This window comes from Panthera uncia, assembly GCF_023721935.1.
Source record: "Panthera uncia isolate 11264 chromosome E2 unlocalized genomic scaffold, Puncia_PCG_1.0 HiC_scaffold_19, whole genome shotgun sequence".
In the NCBI taxonomy this organism is placed as follows: Eukaryota; Metazoa; Chordata; class Mammalia; order Carnivora; family Felidae; genus Panthera; species Panthera uncia.
The window spans coordinates 5250879-5272417 of NW_026057588.1; the positions used below are offsets into that span (position 1 = coordinate 5250879).

The window sequence follows — 21539 nt, forward strand, 5'->3', positions numbered from 1 at the left end:
ACAGGTTGAAGATTTGCGACCTTACTGCTGCTGCCTGTGAGGACCTTACGTCCATCCTCAGTGTTAACTGCAGCCTGAGGGAGCTGGACCTAAGCCTGAATGACCTGGGGGACCCCGGGGTGCTGCTGCTGTGTGAGGGCCTCAGGCATCCCCAGTGTAGACTCCAGACCCTCCGGTGAGTCCTGTGTTCCTCACCATCATCTGAGTCTGCTCTTCTATCTGGGCTCACTGGGGTCACTCCCTCTTCTCCTAACCTCTAGCTACATCTGCCTCAAAGATTTTTCTGCCACAGGGCCTTTGCACAAACAGTTCTTTCTTCCTGGGATGCCCTCCTACTTTGCTATTCCTCCTGTTTGCTGGATAACATCTGTTTTATCTGTTAGGACTCCAAACAAATGCTTCATCCCCATGGATTCCTTCCTTAACCCCTAAATAAGGTCTGGGTTCTCAGTTTGGGGATTTAATTTGAGCTTACGCTCCTCAGCACCACGTATTTTTAAACAATTTTTTAAGTTCATTTATTTTGAGACTGACAGAGAGAGGCAGAGAGAGAATCTCAAGCAGGCTGTGTTGTCAGTACAGAGCCCGACGCAGGGCTTGATCTCATGAACCATGAGATCATGACCTGAGCCAAAATCAAGAGTCAGTGTTTAAATTTTAATTCTAGTAAAGTTAATATATTTTTATTTTTTTAAAGCTTTTATTTATTTTTGAGACAGAGACCAGGCACTAGTTGGGGAGGGGCAGAGAGAGAGGGATACACAGAATCCAAAGCAGGTTCCAGGCTCCAAGCTGTCAGCACAGAACCTGACTCAGGGCTCAAACAGGTGAACCATGAGATCATGACCTGAGCCAAAGTCAGATGCCCATCCGACTGATCCATCCAGGCGCCCCTAGTTAATATATTTTTACAAGAAGGAATGGATGAATAAACCAAGGAACAAAAAGAAAATGCAGAAGGCTGTCAATTTCCAAAAAAAAGTCATTTTTCTCTATAGTCCCAAAGGAGACTCTGTCTGTCCTACAAAAGTCTCATCTATTATCTGATGTCATTCACGCTAGAAGTTTTGTTTTGTTTTTTTCTTTCAAGACATTGTGCACAGCTGGGCTTCTATTCCTTTTGTTACGTTTGGACAAATGCCCCATTTCTTCATTCTTTTCTCTACTGCATCCAGTCCACACTATCCCCATGGAAGCACACACACCTCTGTGTGTGTTTTAAATATATATATAATTTTTAAATGTTTATTTTTGAGAGAGAATGCACGGGGTGGGGGAGGAGAGAGAAGGGGGACAGAGGATCCTAAGTGGGCTCTGTGCTAACAGGCCCATGTGGGGCTTGAACTCACAAACTTTGAGATCATGACCTGAGCCAAAGTCAGATGTTTAACCAACTGAGCCACCCAGGCGCCCCCCACAGGCCCCTGTTTTAATTTTGTCTCCTTCCTTCGCTCCCCAAAGATCGTCTGTAAGCACTCCTGTCTTTATGTAAATGATACAACTCACCAACCTCTCCCCCTCCCCCACTCATCTTTATAACTGAGGATGTGCTTGGTGCAGACATATCTAAGGCGTCCCTTTGAGCTCACCTGCGTTCAGTTATTTGCACGTACCAGATACTATGGAGCCGTGCTCCCGTCCCCAGCTCTGCTGTGATGTTCATTCTTGTGTGTCCTTTCCTGAATGCCCCCCCTGCCAGCCCCCACCCCCAACCCGGAGTCAAGTCACACACTCAGACTGAATTTGACATCTCCACCTGATCTGAATAGCTCTCTAGAAAGATGAGGTTTACACTTCCGACCGCTATTTAGGAAAAGCTACTTTGCTGGTATCTTGATGGTTATTCAACTTTCTATCTTTAACACCCTGGTGGGTGTAAAATGTTCTTAAACGGCATTTCAGTGTTGAGTATCTCTTCGTGTGCTTATCGGCTTTTTTGGTTTCCCCGTTCTGTGAATTTCCTAATTGCATAATTTATTTGTGTCTTTGGTATGTGTTCTATATTTGCCTTGCTCTGCGAATGTTCCCCGCTTTAGATATTAATCTTCCGTTGAGTGTGTATCTTGGAAACGTCTGCTCGGTAGGCCCTCAACCTGTCAAATTGTCTGTGGATGCTTTCCTCAGGCACAAATCTTTATGTTTTGAGGTCAGATCCGTATGCATTTCTATGATTTATATCCTTGTGAGGTGTCCAAGAATTCCTTTGCCATGTGCCTGGCTGGCTCAGAAGAACGTACTTACAGTTCTGGATCTCGGGGTGAGTTCAAGCCCCACGGTGGGTGTAGAGACTACTAAAAAAATAAACTTAAAACAAAAAAGAAAGAAAATAAAATCTTTTGCCAGTACAATGTCAAGGGTGTTCTCAGTTTCTTCTTTGTGTTTACCTGTGTGGTTAGGTGGGGTTCAGTTTTTTTCTTTAATTTTTGCAATGCCATTTAATAAAGTAAGGAAATCCTGTCCTTAGCATTTTCTTTTTCTTTTTATGTTTACTTATTTATTTTTGAGAGAGAGAGAGACTGAGCAGGGGAGGGGCAAGGGTGGGTTGGGAGATAGAATCCCAAGCAGGCTCTGCACTGTCAGCACAGAGCCTCATGTGGGGCTTGAACCCACAAACCATGAGATCATGACCTGAGCCTAAACCAAGAGTCGGACGCTTGAGCCACCCTGGCGCCCCTTTTGCGTTTTCTTCTTGCAATTTTTCAGCTATTCATACACATTTATTCTGCCATTACATTTTAGAATGCATAAAAAGGTTGGGGCGCCTGGGTGGCTCAGTCGGTTAAGCGGCCGACTTCGGCTCAGGTCACGATCTCACAGTCCATGAGTTCGAGCCCCGCGTCGGGCTCTGTGCTGACGGCTCAGAGCCTGGAGCCTGTTTCAGATTCTGTGTCTCCCTCTCTCTCTGACCCTCCCCCGTTCATGCTCTGTCTCTCCCTGTCTCAAAAATAAATAAACGTTAAAAAAAAAAACTTAAAAAAAAAAAAGGTTGTTGTAAAAAGTTTATTTATTTTTTACTCCTGTCTTTTCCCAATGTGGGGCTCAAACTCCCCACCCCGAGATCAAGAGTCGCACGCTCTTCTGACTGAGCCGGCCAGGTGTCCCTATAAAAAAATGTTCTAGAAGGCATTTCTCCACTTACCCCAATGTGGCTCTTATTGGCTGAGGCTGGGTTCTTTCCCTTGTCCAGACACAGCAGGTCAACCAGATGTTTATATGTTTATAGATCTACATGTCGCCTGAGGGAAACACGGACACCCTCAAAGGAAAGGAGAGTTCAGGTTTTCGCCCTATGGGAGCCATATCTAAGGACAGTCAGGAATGTCTGAAAATCTGGAAAAAAAAAATACTATACAGTGAAATAGCACTTTTTAAAAATGTTGATTTACTTTTGAGAGAGAATGCATGCATGCATGAGAGGGGAGGGGCACAGAGAGAGGGAGGGAGAGAGAGAGAGAGAGAGAGAGCACAAGTGAGGGAGGGGCAGAGAGAGGAGACACAGAATCTGAAGCAGGTTCCGGGTTCTGAGCTGTCAGCACAGAGCCCGACGAGGAGCTTGAACTCACAAACCTTGAGATCATGACCTGAGCTGAAGTTGGACCCTTAAGTGACTGAGCCATGCAGGTGCCTCTGAAATAGCATTTTTGACTCTCTCTTAAGTCCCCCCAAATAGTCTTTTGATTGCAACAGTATGCAAGGACAGTGGCTAAGTGAACCCCAGCTCCGTGACCTTGAGCACGTGTCCTAACAACAGATGGTAATAGCATTCTCCTCCCAGTGGCTATCATGAGAAACAGACGAAGTTGTGCTTAAATTACTTGCTGTTGGGGCACCTGGCTGGCTCAGTCAGAAGAGCATGTGACTTTTGATCTCAGGGTCGTGAGTTTGAGCATCACGTTGGATGTAAGAAAATGTATATTTTAATTTACTTAAACTAAATAAAATTAAAAAAAAGAAAGACCCTTATAAGCCACTTACTGCTATGGGCTCATCTGTATAAAAAAATTCCCATGTTGGGGCACCTGGGAGGCTCAGTGGGTTGAGCATCCGACTTTGACTCAGGTCATGATGTCATGTTTCGTGGGTTCGAGCCCTGCGTGGGGCTCAGAGCCTGCTTCAGATTCTGTGTCTCCCCCTCTCTCTGCCCCTCCCTTGCTTGTGCTCTGTTTCTGTCTCTCTCTCAAAAAACAAAACATTAAAAAAAATTAAAAATCAATTAAAAAAGAAAAAGAAAGAAACTGGGTAAGGATATAGCTCCGCCCTCCGCCCTCCCCCCCCCCCATTCCAGGGTCTTTGCAGATAAAATTAGTTCAGATGAGTGCCAGAGCAGGGAGGGCCCCTAATGAGGTGTCCTCATGAAGAAGGGAAATTTGGACACAGACACATATGGAGGAAGACGCAGTGTGAACATGGAGGCTGAGACGGGGTGATGTTGGTGCAGGACAGGTGTACCCCAAAGATGGCTGGTGAACACCAGAAGCCTGGGGAGAGGCTGGACCAGGTTCTCGGCTGCCAGGGGCGGGTGGGGCGGGGCCAGGCTTCCCTCTAGACCCGTGAGACAGTCAGTGTCTGTCTTGTGAGCCTCCGGTGTGGAAACTTGTTACAGCAGCTGGAGGAACCTGATACACGAGCACTCATCGGATGGATACCCAACCCATACTGAGTATCATCCTTCCTCTGGACCATCTCCCTGTGTTCCTTCCTTCCTCTTTCCCTCTTTCTTTGTTATTTCTCTCTGCCTCCCGTCTTCCCACCCACCTGCCCCTTGCTTCTCCCTTTTTCTGCCTCGGGTGGTGGTTGGTCGGGAGTGGGGGGGATGGTGTCTGATCACCTCTCTGCATGGGCACCTGGACAGAAAGAAACCCTCCCCGGGGACGCCTTTGGGGTTATTCAGCTCGCCTCTGTGCGTCCTGTCTTCCAGGTTGGGCATTTGCAGGCTGGGCTCGGCCGCCTGTGAGGGTCTCGGTGCTGTGCTCCAGGTCAACCCCCACCTACGGGAGCTGGATCTGAGTTTCAATGACCTGGGCGACAGGGGCATGTGGCCGCTGTGCGAGGGGCTGGGACACCCCACCTGCAGACTCCAGAAACTGTGGTGAGCCCTGGGCGTCGGGACTGGTGGCCTGGCGGGGGCGGTCTCCGGCTGGGGACGCATCTCTGCCCTGTGTTTCTATCGGAGGGACATCCCTCCCCCGCTCTGGAAGAGGGCCAGCGGGAGCCCCGAGGTGGAGAGAAAACCCGCAGAGAGCTCAGGCGGTAATTTATTCTCTGCAGGAGGCAAACATAAAATGCCTCACTTTACCTTCCATCATTGCCTGTAAACATTTTCTGTAAACTTTCCTCTTCTCTGCTGACATTTACTTGGGCAGATTCTTGGCTTCTCAGTGACCTTTATATAATAAAAAGTCAATCTGTTCCAGTGTGAATTTCAGTCAAATGTGAGTTATCACTCCTCCTCCTTCTTTGTCCCCAAAACCCGCCTGGCTCCCACCCCGAGGGACTGTTTCTATTGTCATTTCTGAGGCTCTGGCTTATGTGCTGGTCTGGGTAGGTGGGCATCAGGATGGGGGCGGGGGGGATGGGGCTCAGGGACAGCACTTTCCCCACCCCCCATCTGGCAGGCACCTCTCCCGGGGATCATATGCGCGTTCTTACAGGGACCCTCCACACCCACCCCGGGGAGGCGCCTGCCCAGGGGGACCTCCTTGCACACCCCGTCTACAGGTTGCACCCTCATCTTCCTCTCCTGACCCCCCTGCACCTGTGACGTGGGTGGTTCTTCGTCAGCAAGCTGGTTTTTTCTCTTCCTCTGCGAGTCCCGAGCTGTTGTCTTGTGCCTCGTTTTGGGAGCTGGCATCTCTTGCCTCACAGCCTCAGCCAAACTAAGATTAAAATATTTCCACTTAACATCCCTGCTGTGATACTACTTCTTTCAAAAGTTGCTGTGAGGAACAAATGAAGTAAACGCAAAGCCCTTAGCAAGGTGCTCGGCACACAGTTGTTCCTCAGTAGGTGCTACCTATTCTTGTTGTTACCGGAAAGGCAGAGAATGCAGGAAAGAAACACAGTGGGAGGCAGATTGGAAATTAGAATCAGATGGCATATTGTTTGGGCAGGTGGCAGCCCAATTCATACTGGCTCCTAAAAGAGAGAGAGAGAGATTGACTTATGTAACTGAAAATTGGCTTCAGGTATGGCTTGATCTAGGCATTTGGATTCTTCACTCGTTGCTGTATTGGCTCCTTTATCAAATAAGCTTTGCCTTGATCCTGCTTGTTGACAAAACACAACTTCTTACCAGGTCTAAGTTCTGAAAGAAAAAGCTCGGGAAATCAAGTATGGGTCTGATGCACTGGTTTGGGGTGGGTCTTGTGTCCAACTGAAACCATTCATGGTGACTTGGAGACATGGGAACCAATCGACTTAGGCCTGGATCCTGAGCTCAAGGACAGCATGAACCCAAGATGGACTGAGACCGGGGTTTCACTGACAGACGGGGATCGAATTACCATAAAGGGGAATGGATAGGACTGCAAAATCAGTGGGTTAACCTATGGAGATGAAGTTGTGAATTGAGAAGCATCCTTAAATGCTTCCCTTAAACGTTTTCCAGCACATTGGCCTTAACCTGGACTGGCTGGGCACCACTCTGCTTTGTCTGAAATCGGTCTCCTAAAACCATCACCCTGAATCCCCTTGAAGACACTGCCCCAAAGTAGCTCCTTATATTGCTTCAACCACTGTCTTCCACAGGCTGGATAGCTGTGGCCTCACAGCCAAAGCTTGTGAGCATCTTGCTTCCGCCCTGGGCGTCAGCCAGACCCTGACGGAGCTTTATCTGACCAACAACGCCCTGGGGGATACGGGGGTCAGGCTGCTGTGCAAAGGGCTGAGTCATCCTGGCTGCAAACTTCGAGTGCTCTGGTGAGAGACGGGTTTCTGGTTCTGAAGGAGGCGGGACCTGGGGCTTGGAGTTGGGAGTGAGGGTCAACAATCGAGATGCCCATCGGAGATGGGCAAGTAGGCCAGAAGATTCGGAAACGTCTCCTTCATGCACTAATGTATGCAAGCAGTGTGGGATGGGGAGGCCTTCCGGCCTCTTCGCTCCTCAATATCCCCATCTATAAAAGGGGGGAAACCTGGCTGCTTCTTCTTAAAGATGGCCACAAATTAAACCAGTCAAGAGGTTAGAGACTTGGGACAGTGTGGTGGCTCAGAGTCCAGCCTACCTCCCCATGGGACTCGGTTTGCAACCAAGTACCGGATGATGGGATTATGTTAACAAGGCAGGACGTGTGAGAGATTTGAGGTTACCTTGGAACGCCGCCGCAGCCTGGGCCTGGGATAACCTTTCTCGCTGTGTGTCCTCAGGTTATTTGGGATGGACCTGAACAAAATGACGCACAGAAGGCTGGATGTGCTTCGGGGAACAAGACCTCACCTGGACATTGGCTGCTGAATGGCTCTAGCTCTCCTCTTGAAGGCAGGGCAGAGGAAGAGCATCACAGGACCCCGCTGGTCAACGGTGAGGAGCAGGCTCTCCTGTGCACTCCCATTGCAGGATGGACCCTTTCTGCTTGGGGACTGGGTCAAGGCATCGTGGAGCCTGGAGCTTTTAGTTTGGGGGATGCTACGGTCATGGGCAGGACCTGAGGATTCTTGAGCAGGGGCTCTAAGCCGAGGGCAATTTTTGCACCCCTCCCTGGGACACTTGGCAATGTCAGGATTCTCCAAATGCTAACCATCGTGTAACACACAAGACAGCCCCCTACAGCCAGGCCTGCAGCCGAAATGGCATCTGTGGCAAAGTTGAGGACTAGCAGTGCTATGAGGGTGCTAGACAGTCTCAAAGGGCGGGGCCGGGTGCCAGAGAATACTGGTCAGGCCAGCAGCCCCGCCACCCACTCCCTTGCAGTACTGCTTTGCACATGGTCCTGCCCGCTGGCCGGATACCTCACCGGGATTAGCCCACTGGAGGCTGGCCTGTGACCTGTCCCATGCTGCGGAGGACACGGGCGAAACCAGACTTTCCCCGTTGGGGACTGGAGATACGGAGACTCAGTCCAAGCCAGCGATTGATCCCAGGAACGCCCAAGGACACCATGAGTGTGCTGAAATGAAGCCATTCGTCTAAGACTGGAATTTAGTAGGAAGCACCTGGAGCCCATGAAATCCTGGAAAAGGAAGCTAACTCAGACTCTGCAGACATTCCTGTGGACATCAGCGTCTCATTAACACTTGACTCTTGAAACCAAGGCCTTTCCTTCCTGAGTGCCCTTGATTTGTCTGTCCTCCAGCCCCTTACAACCCCATAAACCATGCCCCAGACCCTTTGCCGAAGCTGAACAAGGAGAAACCTGGCCCACTCACCACCCAGGCCCTTAGGTAGCCTCCATGAAGATCTATGCACATGTCTGGGGAGTAGGAATATGTAACATGCCTTGGAAGAGGAAGGGTGCGAGGGGATCCTGGTCTGACAAGGTCTAGAATGCTGGGGCAAGACTGCTCCTTGATGTGAGCCAATTTCAGGCACAGCCCTCTAGGAGGCAAGTGTTGAAATGGAAGCCGCCCTGACATCAAGATCTTAGGAGCAACCAAGCTAGTGTTGGTTTGGTACCATTAACCCACTCACTTTAGAACCCGCAATTAGGCTTGTATCTCTAAGATACACCCCCTTTCCTTGTGATTCTTTCCCAATGTGCAATCAATTTTGGCTTTGCCTGTAGCCAATCTGAATGGAGGACACATCACCCGTGTCCCTATACTATGGTGGGTAAGTCCAGGACTTTTCAGGGCTCCAATTGGTTTCTAATGTTCTACAAAACCTGTTTTAAGGTCAAAGATTTCCTTTACTGAAGGTGGGGGGAAGCAGTGGGGGGAGCAGAGATGATCTAGCCCTTCCCTCCCACATTGCTGAAAAGCCAAGGGCCCATTTTTAAACAAAGCCACAAACCCACACAAAATCATGGTTATTTTATTGAAGTGTTTCACCATTTGGAGATGTTAAGGCTAAAATAGGACCAGGAGCGCCTGGGAGCGCCTGGGTGGCTGAGTCGGTTCCAGCTCAGGTCCTAATCCTCACGTTGCCTCGCATTGGGCTGAGCTGCCAGAGCAGACCACGCTTGGGACTCTCTGCCCCTCTGCTCGTTCTCAAAGAACCTGAACTAGGACTCCATGTAGAATAAAGGCGGTTAAGGCATTCAGAGGGAAAACCGGTCCTTGGCTTCTTACTACCCGTGGGCTAAAGGTTGTACACAACACTCCATTAGAACAAATGGCTGTGGGGGGAGCCAGCCTGCAGGAGGGATGGGGGGGCTGGAAGCCTCAGCTCGGGTCCAGGACAGCAGGCTGGGAAGTTAAGCCTTCCAAGCTCTAGGACGTTGAGGATTTCCTCAGACAAGGACACACAAAAATGGGAGCACTTTCCAGACAGAGAACGGGAAGTGCCCCCATTTTGTGTATCCCAGTCTGAGCACTGCGAAGGATTGGTCTCCTAGCTGGAGGTACCACCGGGACATCTAGGTACAGAAAAAGTCTCAGGTTATGAACGCATTAGGGGCGCACTGAATGGCCAGGTCATGGGTGTTGACCTCGCAAAACCAAAGGTAGGTCTCCAGCCCATTCCCTGTGCCCCCAAACCCCACTTGCCTTGGAGAGCTCAGCAGCTGATACATAAGCTGTGACAGTCTGACGAGAGCAAGATGGACTCCGCTGATGGTGCCCACCAATGACACCCAAATACAGTAGCACTTTTCACTGATTTGTCTGAAGAGTGCTTCCACATTTGAGTACCACGGGAGAGCAGAGCATTGCCCAGAGGGAGCCCGGACTGGGCTCAGAAGAACCCGACGGGTCTTAAGGACCCATCCCACGGTTCTGTGTAGATCTTCCCAATCGGTGACACTCAAAAAATGGCGGCACTTTCCTACTTAGAACAGAAAGTGCCCCCACAGTTTGAGTACCACAGACTGTGCTTAAGGAATGCCAACCATCCCACCAGGCAAAAATCGCTTGCAGGATTGGATTAAACCCACCTTGACCCTAGGTCTGGGAAGCGGTACACTAAAGATTTATTAGAAGTCAAAGTTCGCGCAAACCGCCAGATTAGCACAGAAATAGCTCAGCTAAGGAGAACACTGTGCCCATGTATGTATCCGTCACCCCAGGCCCAAAGAACTTAACTACGGTGCTGGGTAACTTAGGAACTAACTTGGGGGTGGCTGTAGTTAGGCCTTCACGTGGATTGGAACAGCCTTACTACCCTGAAGGCCACTCCTACCCTAAACACCCTTGAAAAATGAACCCCAGTCACACCCACGGGGCACCTGTAGGCAAGAACCCCAGAAAGATGGCCAACACACCTCATGGGGAGAATCCTTGAGAAAGCTTGGGAGCTGGGGAAACAGGGACCAAGGGGCAGGGGAAAAGCCGTCAGTGCACGATCAGAATGCAGGAAGTAAGGGAAACATCTCCAAGATGGGAGATGGGGGAAGGTAGGAAAAAGGAGACAGCTGATACTCACAAAGAAGAAAGCAGGAAGGCCGCGACCCGTCTCAGGCAGGAAGGTCTGGGCTGCTGGGCTCTTATATAAACCGAAAGCTCACTCCCTTCTCTCCTTCTCCGCCCAGACCCACCCTAGCCCCTCTGATTGGAGCTGGTCTGGGTCAGACACACCCTCACCTGTTTTCTTAAACTACTTTTTTGTTTGGTCCGTCACCAGGACTAGGGAAATGCCAAATCCTCAAAGGAAAGTAATTTCACCTCCTGGGAATTCCTGGGAATCAGTCATTCCTTCAGCAAATATTTAAGCATAATATGTATTATGTTTATTGAACTTCTGGGATGTACCTGGCATTTTGCTAGGTCCAAGGGTAAAAGGGATACGTAAAGAAGACCCTGGGTTTTTAATCGCCTAGAACAGTGGTTTCCAATCAGGGGTGTTTTTTTTTTTTTTTTTCCTCCCCAGGGGATAATTGGTGAGGTCTGGAGACATTTCTGGGGTCGGGAGGGGTTGGGCAGGGTGTTCTCAGCATTTAGTGCTTGGGGGCCAGGTGAGTCTCCTCTCCAGGAAGAATGGTCCCTGGCCCAAAACCTAACACCTATAGCAATAGAGTGATCAATCGGCAGGAAAAAAAAAAAAAGCCTTCCTCCCCAAAATGAGCAAACAATTACTGTTCCTATTACGTCATCTCAATATTGCTTCACATTCCTAAAAACGTGGATGTTGGGAGCTTCCATGTTTTTTAAATTCAATACAAAGTTTTTAAAAAGTATTTTAAGGACGCCTGGCGGGCTCAGTCGGTGGAGCCTTGATCTCGGGGTTGTGAGTTCGAGCCCCACGTTCGGTATGAAGATTGCTTACAAATAAAAAAATTTTTTAATTAAAAAAAAAAAGCTCTGTTTTAACCACAAATGTTAGAGCACGACTTCTCAACATGTTCTGATACCTTTTAAAAGTGTGCACCGTTTTGACTTAATTCATGCATCTGCCTGAGCTCTGAGGCCTTCTTGGAATTCTCCCCTTGGCAAATCTTGGAGGTGTGCCTGAGGCCCCTGAGGTTTGCAAAGAGAGATTGGGGGCATTAAAATACATAAATAGTGGAAAAATCGATAAAATGTGCTTTAATGGCTGAAGGGCAATACAGAGTATGCGTTTATCATAATTTCATTTGTGAACCCCCTACTGTTAGACATTTTCAATTTTTCAAATTTTGGGATTTTTTTTTTGTTTGTTTAAGTAGCCTCCATGCCCAATGCGGGGCTTGAACTCACAACCCCCAGATCAAAAGTCGCACACTCTACCGACTGAGCCAGCCAGGCGCCCCCAAAACTTAGGATAATTTCTTAAATGACCCTAGACATTCATGACAGCAGCTCTAACAAGAGCCCAGCCATTTCTAAAATCTGCGAATCGCTGTTAACCCCTCAAGAGCTGTGGGCACTTAACAGGCAAGGCCAATAAAGGTGCAGCGACGGGCACAGGAACACAGGGTCAGAAAGAAGGAAAAGTGCCACGGAGCCCGAGTTTAGAAGTCCGGGCTCCAAAGTCTTGCTTTGGTCCTTGTCAGCTTGCTGGAGGGCAGTGCATGGGACCAGGCACGTGCTCCAGATCAGATCTAAACCGGGATCCCCTCCTCTGCCGCCACACCTGGGCGCCTGGACCTTCAGGTGTCTCCCCAAATTCACCCGGCTCCTCCCCATTGCCTCACCTTGTCTTGGCAATTTTCTGGGCTTTCTCCTCCCGCCCTGGACCCCCCCCGCCCCATGCAGCACATTTATCCTTGACCCCATACTAAAACCCTCTTCTCTAGGGGGCTCCCCCAGTGCTATGTGATAGCACCCTACATCCCTTTACTGACTTCACGCTCCAAGTGCCTACATTTCTGATGATGTCTCGAATAACATGCTTACCCCTTCTCAGGTATTTGTCACAGTTTTTTATTTGCCTCTGGTGCTTAGGTCCTGGGGAACAGCGGCTATTCTGTCTTATTCACCTGTGCCCCCCGCCCTCCCAGCCCCACCTCCACAATCCCAAAATCAGTCCTGGATTTGTCACAAAGATGCAGTGAGCACTCCCCCTCCCCCCACCCAGGGTGATAAACGTTGTTAATGCAACTGAATTTAAGGAACATTAAACAAAGACTACATTGCAAAGATGATTTTCAGTCAACTGATGGTAAAAGGCCCATTTTTGATATTTTTCCCAGTGATTTGGTGACACTTGTGGTGAGACAGTGCTGGACAAGGAGCTCCTAATACCTCCCTCCGATTTGCAAATTCCATGCTGGGTCTAACCTTGGCTGTTTTCACCACTTAACATGCCTGCTTAAAGTCTTATCAAGTTTACATCATTGTTAGCTATTTTCTCCCCCAATGTATTGCTTTCTTTTTTTTCCCTCCAGCTTTATTGACTTAAAGTCTCAAATTAATATTTTAAAGGGTGTTTTTTTCATGTGTGTGTGGGTTTTTTTGTTTTTTTTTTTTTGGATTCCTGATGGAAAGAAATTCCAAAGATTTCAGACAGGAGATCTGATGGCCCGAGGTGGTTGGGGGAGGTGGGGAATCAGTGGAAGGGATTTTTGCCTAATCAGGAACGCTTCCGGCAGAATCTCAAGATCCTCATTTGCAAATCACTAACCTTGTTCTCATTACAATGGTGCCCTGGCCGCTCTACACTCCCCACCCAGTCCTTGGCATAATTGGGCTGGTTTCCATACCAATGAGAAAAGATTCTTTTGTGAAGATCCCAACAGTTTTGGAAATCCTTTTACGTAGTTATTGTTTCCTCTAATCCCATATTCTATCAGTCCACGGTTACCTGCAGCCTGGGGGTGGAGAAGGTTGATAATCCTCTTTATGACATTAAAAGAATCCAGCCATTTATCTAAATTTGCTGCTTTGGGGCTGGGTTTGGGAGAAAACCTTGTGGGGAAGGATTCTTACCTGACTAGCTGAGATGCTTCTCAAGGGCACACTAAGGGTGTCTCTGGTGTCTATTCTGTTCACCCGAGCGCCTGCTACTTCCAAGGCTCCGCACACATCACTTAATATGTACCGAGACTTTAAGGTGGGCTGGCGATAAAATGGTAAGTAAGAAACACAAAAAAGAAAGGCCTGAGCCGCCCGGAGTTTACATTCTTGCTGAGAAGAGTGTTGGCAGGAAAGCATCTTAAACCAGCTAAGCCCGCAGTTATGTTGGGGCGTCTCACGCTATGAAAAGAAATCCAGAGGTCTGCAATGATGCATTCACAAACACGTAAGGGTCTGTGTGTCTGGACTTTTCTAAATGGCTTGACCTCCCTGGCTTCACACGAGGCTGTGGATCGAATCGTGCCTCCTTCTGGAAGCTTCTGCGGGTCGGCTTTTCTAGAACCACATTTCCTGACTCTCCACCCTGCGTCTATAATACGTATCATTATCATACTGGCATCATGAAACCCAATTGTTCCTTTGTTGTCTGTCTGCACAACTGGGACGCAGGCCTGTTGAGGGTGTAATGTTCTTCTGTTTTGCTCGGGGCTGTATTCCCCAGTGCCTAGATGCTCAAAAATACTTCCTGAATAAATGAATCTGTCAACTGAAAAAGAAAAAAAAAAAAAAAAATTCAGGTCCGGGAAAACACTTTAGAAACCCAAGGTATCCTGGTGAACGTGTTATCTGTGTTAGGATAATTTTGTATTAGGAGAATACAAAAGCAAACTCTCCTTTTAGGAACACCAACCGAGCACCTATAGCAGAGGTCTTTAGGAGATAGATATTGATCAGGGTTTAGGGTGTAGCTGGCATTGAGCCAAACAGCCCCAGTTTGGAATATTTATTTTTTAATTTACACCCAGGTTAGCATATACTGCAACAATGATTTCAGGAGTAGATTCCTTAGTGCCCCTTACCCATTTAGCCCATCCCGCCTCCCACAACCCCTCCAGTGACCCTCAGTTTGTTCTCCATATTTAAGAGTCTCTTCTGTTTTGTCCCCCTCCCTGTTTTTATTTTATTTTTTTGCTTCCCCTCTCTTATGTTCATCTGTTTCGTCTCTTAAAGTCCTCATAGGATATTTGTCTTTCTCTAATTTTGCTTAGCATGGAATATTTTCTGAGCCATCTTTTTTGTTAGTTTTTTAAGTAGGCTCTGTGCCCAACAACGTGGTGCGGGGGGGGGGGGGGGGGGTCTTGAACTCATGACGCCAAGATCAAGAGTCACATACTCCACCGGCTGAGCCAGCCAGGTGCCCCTCTGCGGCATCTTTGTGAGTTCTGTGCTGGTTTTCACCTGGATATGTTGTATTTCCTTCAGGAAATCCAGGAAGGAGGGTGGGTTTCTGCCTCTCCCAGATGTGCTCAAGTACACTCAGCACGTGTAGAGTTCAGCCTGCGTGATGTGCACCTCGCGACCCCAATGTCGCTATCAAAGACTAAAAGACACCCGAGGTGAAGAAGGGACAGAATCCCCCCAACTTAGTAAATCTGTTGCGTTCCCAGTTGGGTGCAGATATGCCCACAAAGAGTTTACTCGGTAGGAAATCAGGGTTTCTGGTATTAGACTGGGGAATGGCAGGGGAGGGGGGGTGGTTCCTGGCCGTCCTGCCCTCTGGATTGAATGAGTTGGGTAAAGTGAATCCCCTTTGGTCATTGGCCAAAAGTCTTCAGTTTGGGGTCCATCTTCCAAGGTCACTCAAGGTCCCTGGACCTCTCAGATTGATCAGAGGAAGCTGGTAACAACACTCTGCATGTGGTTTGGGGTCTCCTAGGCAGTGCCTGCCGCAGGGCCCCTCGGTTCCCTCACTGGGCTGCAGCATCCCGTATCCTTCAGATGCCCCCCCTGAAATATCCCTTTGTTAGATCCTAGCCTGCCACCCCCCACCCCATCGCCTCACACTGCTTTATTGCTCCTAAATTCCCTCGGGATGGTCCGACACACTGGGTTTCTGGTTTTATCTGCCCGTGTTGGGCTTTACCAGTGTCCTAAAAGCACAGATGGATGGTTCCCTTTGGTTCCCAGGAAAAGGCTTCCTGTAAACAACCACCCTTCTCCATATGCCCAGGGGACTCCCCTGTCCTATGACAAGGCCAGACACAGACTCCCGACCCCCATAATCGTGGCCTCCACAATTTTAGCTGAAAGACAACCCCGGAACTGAAGACAACAATGTTTCCTGCTCAGTTGGCCGAGGCCTCCAGCAAGGATGACAAAAGCCATCCCCACAGGTAGTCACTCTGTCTTGTCCATTTCTCCCTGAAATCTTTCACGGCAAAGCCACTCTGCCCAGATGCTCCATCAGTGCTTAGACCTGAGGTGTGCTCCCAGTCGACTAAGACCAGTTTCCTTATGTGGCTTTTGTCTTTGACCACTCCTTGGTTGCCTTTCTTTCCAACCAACAACCAACACTGGCTCTTCCGTTTGCCCTGCGTCCTCAGCACCTAGAAAATAGTAGTAGCTTCAAATATTCATGAATTTGGTGACTGGCCAAATGAATGAAGGAGGATGGGCTAGAAGCTTCTAAGAATATGGGGCTTGGGTGGATCTTAAATCCTGTCTCTGCTAGAGATGTTGTGAATGAGGGGTAAGGGGAGACAGGCCAGATCAGGCAGGCCTTGGAGGTCTTGCGAAGTAATTAAAAAAATTTTTTTTAATGTTTATTATTTTTGAGAGACAGAGAGAGGGCACACGTGGGGGAGGGGCAGAGAGAGAGAGGAAGACACAGAATCCAAAGCAGGCTCCAGGCTCTGTGCTGACAGCTCGGAGCCTGGAGCCTGTTTCAGATTCTGTGTCTCCCTCTCTCTGACCCTCCCCCGTTCATGCTCTGTCTCTCTCTGTCTCAAAAATAAATGAACATTAAAAAAAAAAATTAAAAAAAAAAAAGAAGAATGTGACTCTTGATCTCAGGGTTGTGAGTTTGAGCCCCACGTTGGGCGTGGAGGTTACTTGTGCACGCACACACACAACACCCTACCTTTCAGAAGTGCCCATACACTGCAATTTCTGTAACTGTGTTTGTCTGTGACTCTTGTTTCTGAGTGTAAAACTGGAGACTTCTGGTCCCGGGTTGTTATTACAAAACTGTTGGTTCAGAGTTGATCAGACAACCCACATATGTTCCACCTTAAGTAAAGATTAAAATCCAATTCTGTTTGGAATGGAGATGAATAGAGTTTCTCTCCCATACAGATTATGCATCTAGGATATGAGAGAGTTCCGTATTTCATTCTTATTTTTCATGTTCGTGATGCCAGTTCTCAAAAATTTTGTTCACGTAGATAAACGAGAACAGAAGAATATTGGCACAGTGAAATGTTCCTCAATATTTTTAATTCTTTCTAAATGATGTGATTTAATATACCACATTTAAAATAATAAAAAACCCATAATCCTTACTCAAGCTGTCAACTTGAGTTGTTTTAAAAACACTTTGAAGTTATGTATCAAAAATGACACAATATATCTTCAAAAATTATTATTCTTTGGGCGCCCGGTGGCTCAGTCGGTTAAGGGTCTGACTTTGACTCAGGTCATGATCTCGCGGTTCGTGGGTTCGAGCCCCGTGTTGGGCTCTGTGCTGACAGCCCTGAGCCTGGAGCCTGCTTCGGATTCTGTCTCCCTCTCTCTCTCTGACCTTCCCCCATTCATGCTCTGTCTCTCTCTGTCTCAAAAATGAATAAATGTAAAAAAAAAAAATTAAAAAAATATATATATATTTTCTAGGGGTGCCTGGGTGACTCAGTCAGTTAAGTGTCTGACTTCGGCTCAGGTCATGATCTCGCGGTCTGTGGGTTCGAGCCCTGCGTCGGGCTCTGTGCTGACAGCTCTGAGCCTGGAGCCTGCTTCGGATTCTGTGTCTCCCTCTCTCTCTGCCCTTCCCCCGCTCATACTCTGTCTCTCTCTGTCTCTCAATAATAAATAAACGTTAATTTTTTTTTTTTAAAGGAAAGAACAGGAAAAACACACTTTCTCCACTGATTCCCTTCAATCTCCCAGTGTCTGCCAATCCCTAGACATGGGCTGGTTCAGACCCGAGGGTACTCCAAGGGCCCAATTCACACAGGATTTCAAAGACTTAGTAAAAACAAACAAACTAGTGTACAGGGTCTCAATCAGTTCAGTTTGTCATATTGATCTCGATTAGAACAGAAAAAGATCCTGTTTTGGACTTACCGGGCTATAGAAAGTATATTCGTAAAATCAACCTATGATGTTTCTTTTGTTTTAATGTGGCTATGAATATTTTTCACTTTTTAGGGGGCACCTGGCTGGCTCAGTTGGTGGAATGTGTGACTCTTGATCTCAGGGTTGTGAGTTCGAGGTTCATGTTGGGTATAGAGATTACTTTTTTTTTTTTTAATTTTTTTTTAACCTTTATTTATTTTTGAGACAGAGAGAGACAGAGCATGAATGGGGGAGGGGCAGAGAGAGAGGGAGACACAGAATCAGAAGCAGGCTGCAGGCTCTGAGCCACCAGACCAGAGCCCGACGCGGGGCTCGAACTCACGGACCACGAGATCGTGACCTGAGCCGAAGTCGGACGCTTAACCGACTGAGCCACCCAGGCGCCCCAAGATTACTTTAAAAAAAATCTTTACTGGGGTGCCTGGGTGGCTCAGTTTGTTAAGCATCCACCTTGGGCTCAGGTCATGATCTCTTGGCTCGTGGGTTTGAGCCCCATGTCGGGCTCTGTGCTGACAGCTCAGAGCCTAGAGCCTGCTCCAGATTCTGTCTCCCTCTCTGCCCCTCCCCCACTCGCACTTTGTCTCTCTCTTTCTCTCTCAAAATAAATATTTAAAAATATTAAAAAAAAAAAAAAGAACGGGGAGAAATGGGGATTTTCAGCCAATGAGCAGAGTGAGGGGATCCGTGGGTGAAAATTTACTAAGAGGGCCACCACACGGAGAGGGGGATTCTTACTAAAGCAGCTTCACAGGCTCCTTGCCCTGGATGGGGACATCAGAGAGGTGAGATGGGGAACTGGATCGATCAGGTATTGGGAGTCAACAGAGGTCTAGGGTGGTGCTGACAGCAGGATTCTTCATCAAGACTGGCTGGGCAGGCCTGAAGGGTTGGAGACCAAGGTTGAGGTCAGGGGAGCCCAGCTACGGTTCGGTCAGGAACACAGTCTTATGCTCAAAATGTATCAATCACAAGAGAGGAAACGATCCCAGAACCTGGGTTGGAAAGGTTGGAAAGAAAATGGGTGAAAACACCTGTGTGACAAGCCTTAAGCACTGTCCCTGACCGGCCATTTCCTCACCTAGGAAGCCCCATCTGTGGGACTCAGGGACAGACCAGACAGGGGCCTTGGCTTGGGGGCGGGGGGTGGGGGGAGCAGGTGCGGAGGAAGGGGGATCTAAAAGGAACTTGGGACTAAGAGGCAGTAATTTCCTCCTTCCACAGGATTCAGCAAAGATTGTCGGACCCTCATTCCAATGAGATTTGATGAGCTCTTTAGAGAATACTTTGAACACGAGAGAGGGAAAAACAGAATTTGTTTCTGCCAGAGCAGGCTCCAGGCTCTGAACTGTCAGCACAGAACCCGACGTGGGGCTCAAACTCACGAACTGTGAGATCATGACCTGAGCTGAAGTTGGACGCTTAACTGACTGAGCCACCCAGGAGCCCCAAGTTTCTGTTAATCTTTTCATCATGAGAGGGAGCGTCAGGGTGTCTCAGCCAGGAACTTAGTAGGGTTCTAGAGAATTATTTTTCCTTCCTTAAAACCCCTAGTCATTTGTCCTGAATAAAGTCTTGCTTAACATTATTGTTTTAAGCAATCTCCGCACCTGGTGTGGGGCTCAAACTCATGACCCTGAGATAAGAGCCACAGGCTCTGCTGACTGAGCCAGCCAGGCACTCCCGGTGTCAGTTTTTAGGACAGCGATGTTCCAGTGGGTGCGAGTCTATCTGAGGTGCCCATTTATGAGGGTCTCTTGCACTAAATCTGACAGTCCCCCCTCAGACACAGCAGCCACATTTATGTTCGATGGGCACTGGGGGCTCATGCTCCCGAACAGGACAGCGGTGACACAGACTTGGCTCGGCAGGGATGATGAAAGCAGTCTGGTGTGGAGATGTCAAGGGACAGGGCTGACAGGACTGGAGACAGAAGGGGGGGGGGGCAGTTGTGGGGACCGGTCTGGAAATGCGACCATTTGCAGCTTGTGGAAAAGAGATTTCAGAAGCTGGTCCGTTCAAGGAATATCTTCTGATGAGTTTGATGCAAAAAGGTGGTTGTTTTTGTTTTGTTTTGTTTTTTAGTGCCATAGATCGGCGATAGCTCCCTTCCCCGTGGGGGATTACTGGCAGAATGGGAGGGCGCTGTGAGATGGGGCAGAAATCTCCCGTCTCTTGAGGATTTGTCAGGCGGGGCTGCGTGTAGGTTTCCAGAGCGTGCTCTTACTGGATATTCCTTTTCTTTTTTTTGAATTTTATTTAAATCCAAGATAGCTAACATATAGTGTAATAATAATTACAGGAATAGAATTTAGTGATTCATCGCTTACACATAACACCCAGGGCTCATCCCAACAGGTGCCCTCCTTAATGCCCATCAAACATTTAGCCCATCCCCCCACCTCCCCTCCAGCAATCCTCAGTTTATTCTCTATTTAAGAGTCTCTTGGGGCACCTGGGTGGCTCAGTCAGTTACATGTCAGATTTCAGCTCAGGTCATGATCTCAGAGTTTGTGAGTTCAAGCCCTGCATCGGGCTCTGCTTGCTTCAGATTCTGTCTCTCTCTCTCTCTCTCTGCCCCTCCCCCACTCGGGTTCGCTCTTTCAAAAATGAGTAAAGATTAAAAAAAATTAACACAAAAGAGCCTCGTATGGTTTGCTGGATATTCCTCAAGGTTCTTGTGATGACAAACTTTGTTGTTCAACACGTATCCCTTGACATCTACACTTTCCAGGTCCTAATTCAACAGCAACCAAGGGAGATAAAATTTCTTCGTACTTGGAGCCCGTCCTCAAGGGGCTCAGAACTTCAGAACTTGCAAAATCTGGGAACTGAGGCGGGGGGGTGGGCAGTGGTCCAGCCTGGGGGCAACTTCCTTCCGTTTGGGAAGTTACGGAAGGTGTTCCGGAGAAATCGCCCGGAGGAAAAACTTTCCTCTTCCAGCCTGAGTCCTGGGGCTGGGGGCCTGGAAATTAACTGACAATGGTCAGATTAACAGGAGAAAAGACAGGTTTATTTACACGTGCATGAGGGACCTCCCAGTAAAGGGGAGGAAGGGCCTGGAGAAAAGTTTATATATATCAACGTAACAAAAGGAGGGGGTGTGAGGGCTTTTTGATGCTAAGGAAAATGGACCCACTCACTGGGAGGGAGTTAAGTGCGGCTGTTTTCATTTTTCGGGAGGGAAGTTGGACCAAGATTTCTTGCTGCGTCTTGTAGCTCAGCTGTTTTCACTTTGGGATAAAGATAGAATAATCTTCCTGCCAGCTCTAGGGTTCCACGTGGGTCCCCACTTCAAAGCCCTGGAAAGACAAGCCAGCTTCCTCTAGCATTTGCAAGAGCGGGATAAAGGGCTGGTTCTGAAAGACGCAGGGCATCATGCTAAGCAAAATAAGACAGACAAAGACAAATATCGTATGATGTCGCTTATATGTGGAATTTGAAAAAAAAAAAAAAAAAAAAAAAGAACAAAAAACCCCAAACTTGTCAATTCAGAGAACAGACTTGTGGTTGGGGTGCGGGGTCGGGACGGGAGAAGGCGGTTACAAGGTACAAACTCCCAGCGATGGGATGGGCCAGTCCTGGGGATGTGGTTTACAGCACGGAGACGACAGTTAACGGTGTTCTGTTGTGTATTTGGAACTTGCTAAGAGAGGAGACCTTACAAGTTTTCATCACTATTACAGCGATGGGTGGTGAAAGATGCTGATTATCCCGGGGACCTTCCTGAGGCTGAGGCTGAAGTGGGGGTCGGGAGGAGGGCTGTCCGAGCCCCGCGTCGGGGGCGCGTCGGGCTCTGTGCTGACAGCTCAGAGCCTGGAGCCTGCTTCGGATTCTGTTGTCTCCCTCTTTCTCTCTCTAATAAATATTAAAAAAATTTTAAAGAA

At 48.3% G+C, this 21539-nt stretch overlaps 1 protein-coding gene across 4 annotated transcripts in view; it reads left to right on the forward strand.

Annotated features, from left to right (window-relative positions):
* NLRP12 (NLR family pyrin domain containing 12) overlaps positions 1–12957 on the forward strand; it is a 42465-nt gene extending 29508 nt beyond the window's left edge. For 3 of the 4 annotated variants that reach the window (XM_049621353.1, XM_049621355.1, XM_049621354.1), the window contains 4 exons: positions 5–175; positions 4919–5089; positions 6748–6918; positions 7366–12957. In XM_049621353.1, coding sequence (XP_049477310.1) covers positions 5–175; positions 4919–5089; positions 6748–6918; positions 7366–7453 — 601 coding nt within the window. In that variant the 3' untranslated portion in view covers positions 7454–12957. Of the gene's footprint in view, positions 1–4; positions 176–4918; positions 5090–6607; positions 6919–7365 lie in introns of those variants that run through there. The other variant, XM_049621356.1, reaches the window with a different exon arrangement.
* The last annotated feature ends 8582 nt before the right edge of the window (positions 12958–21539 follow it).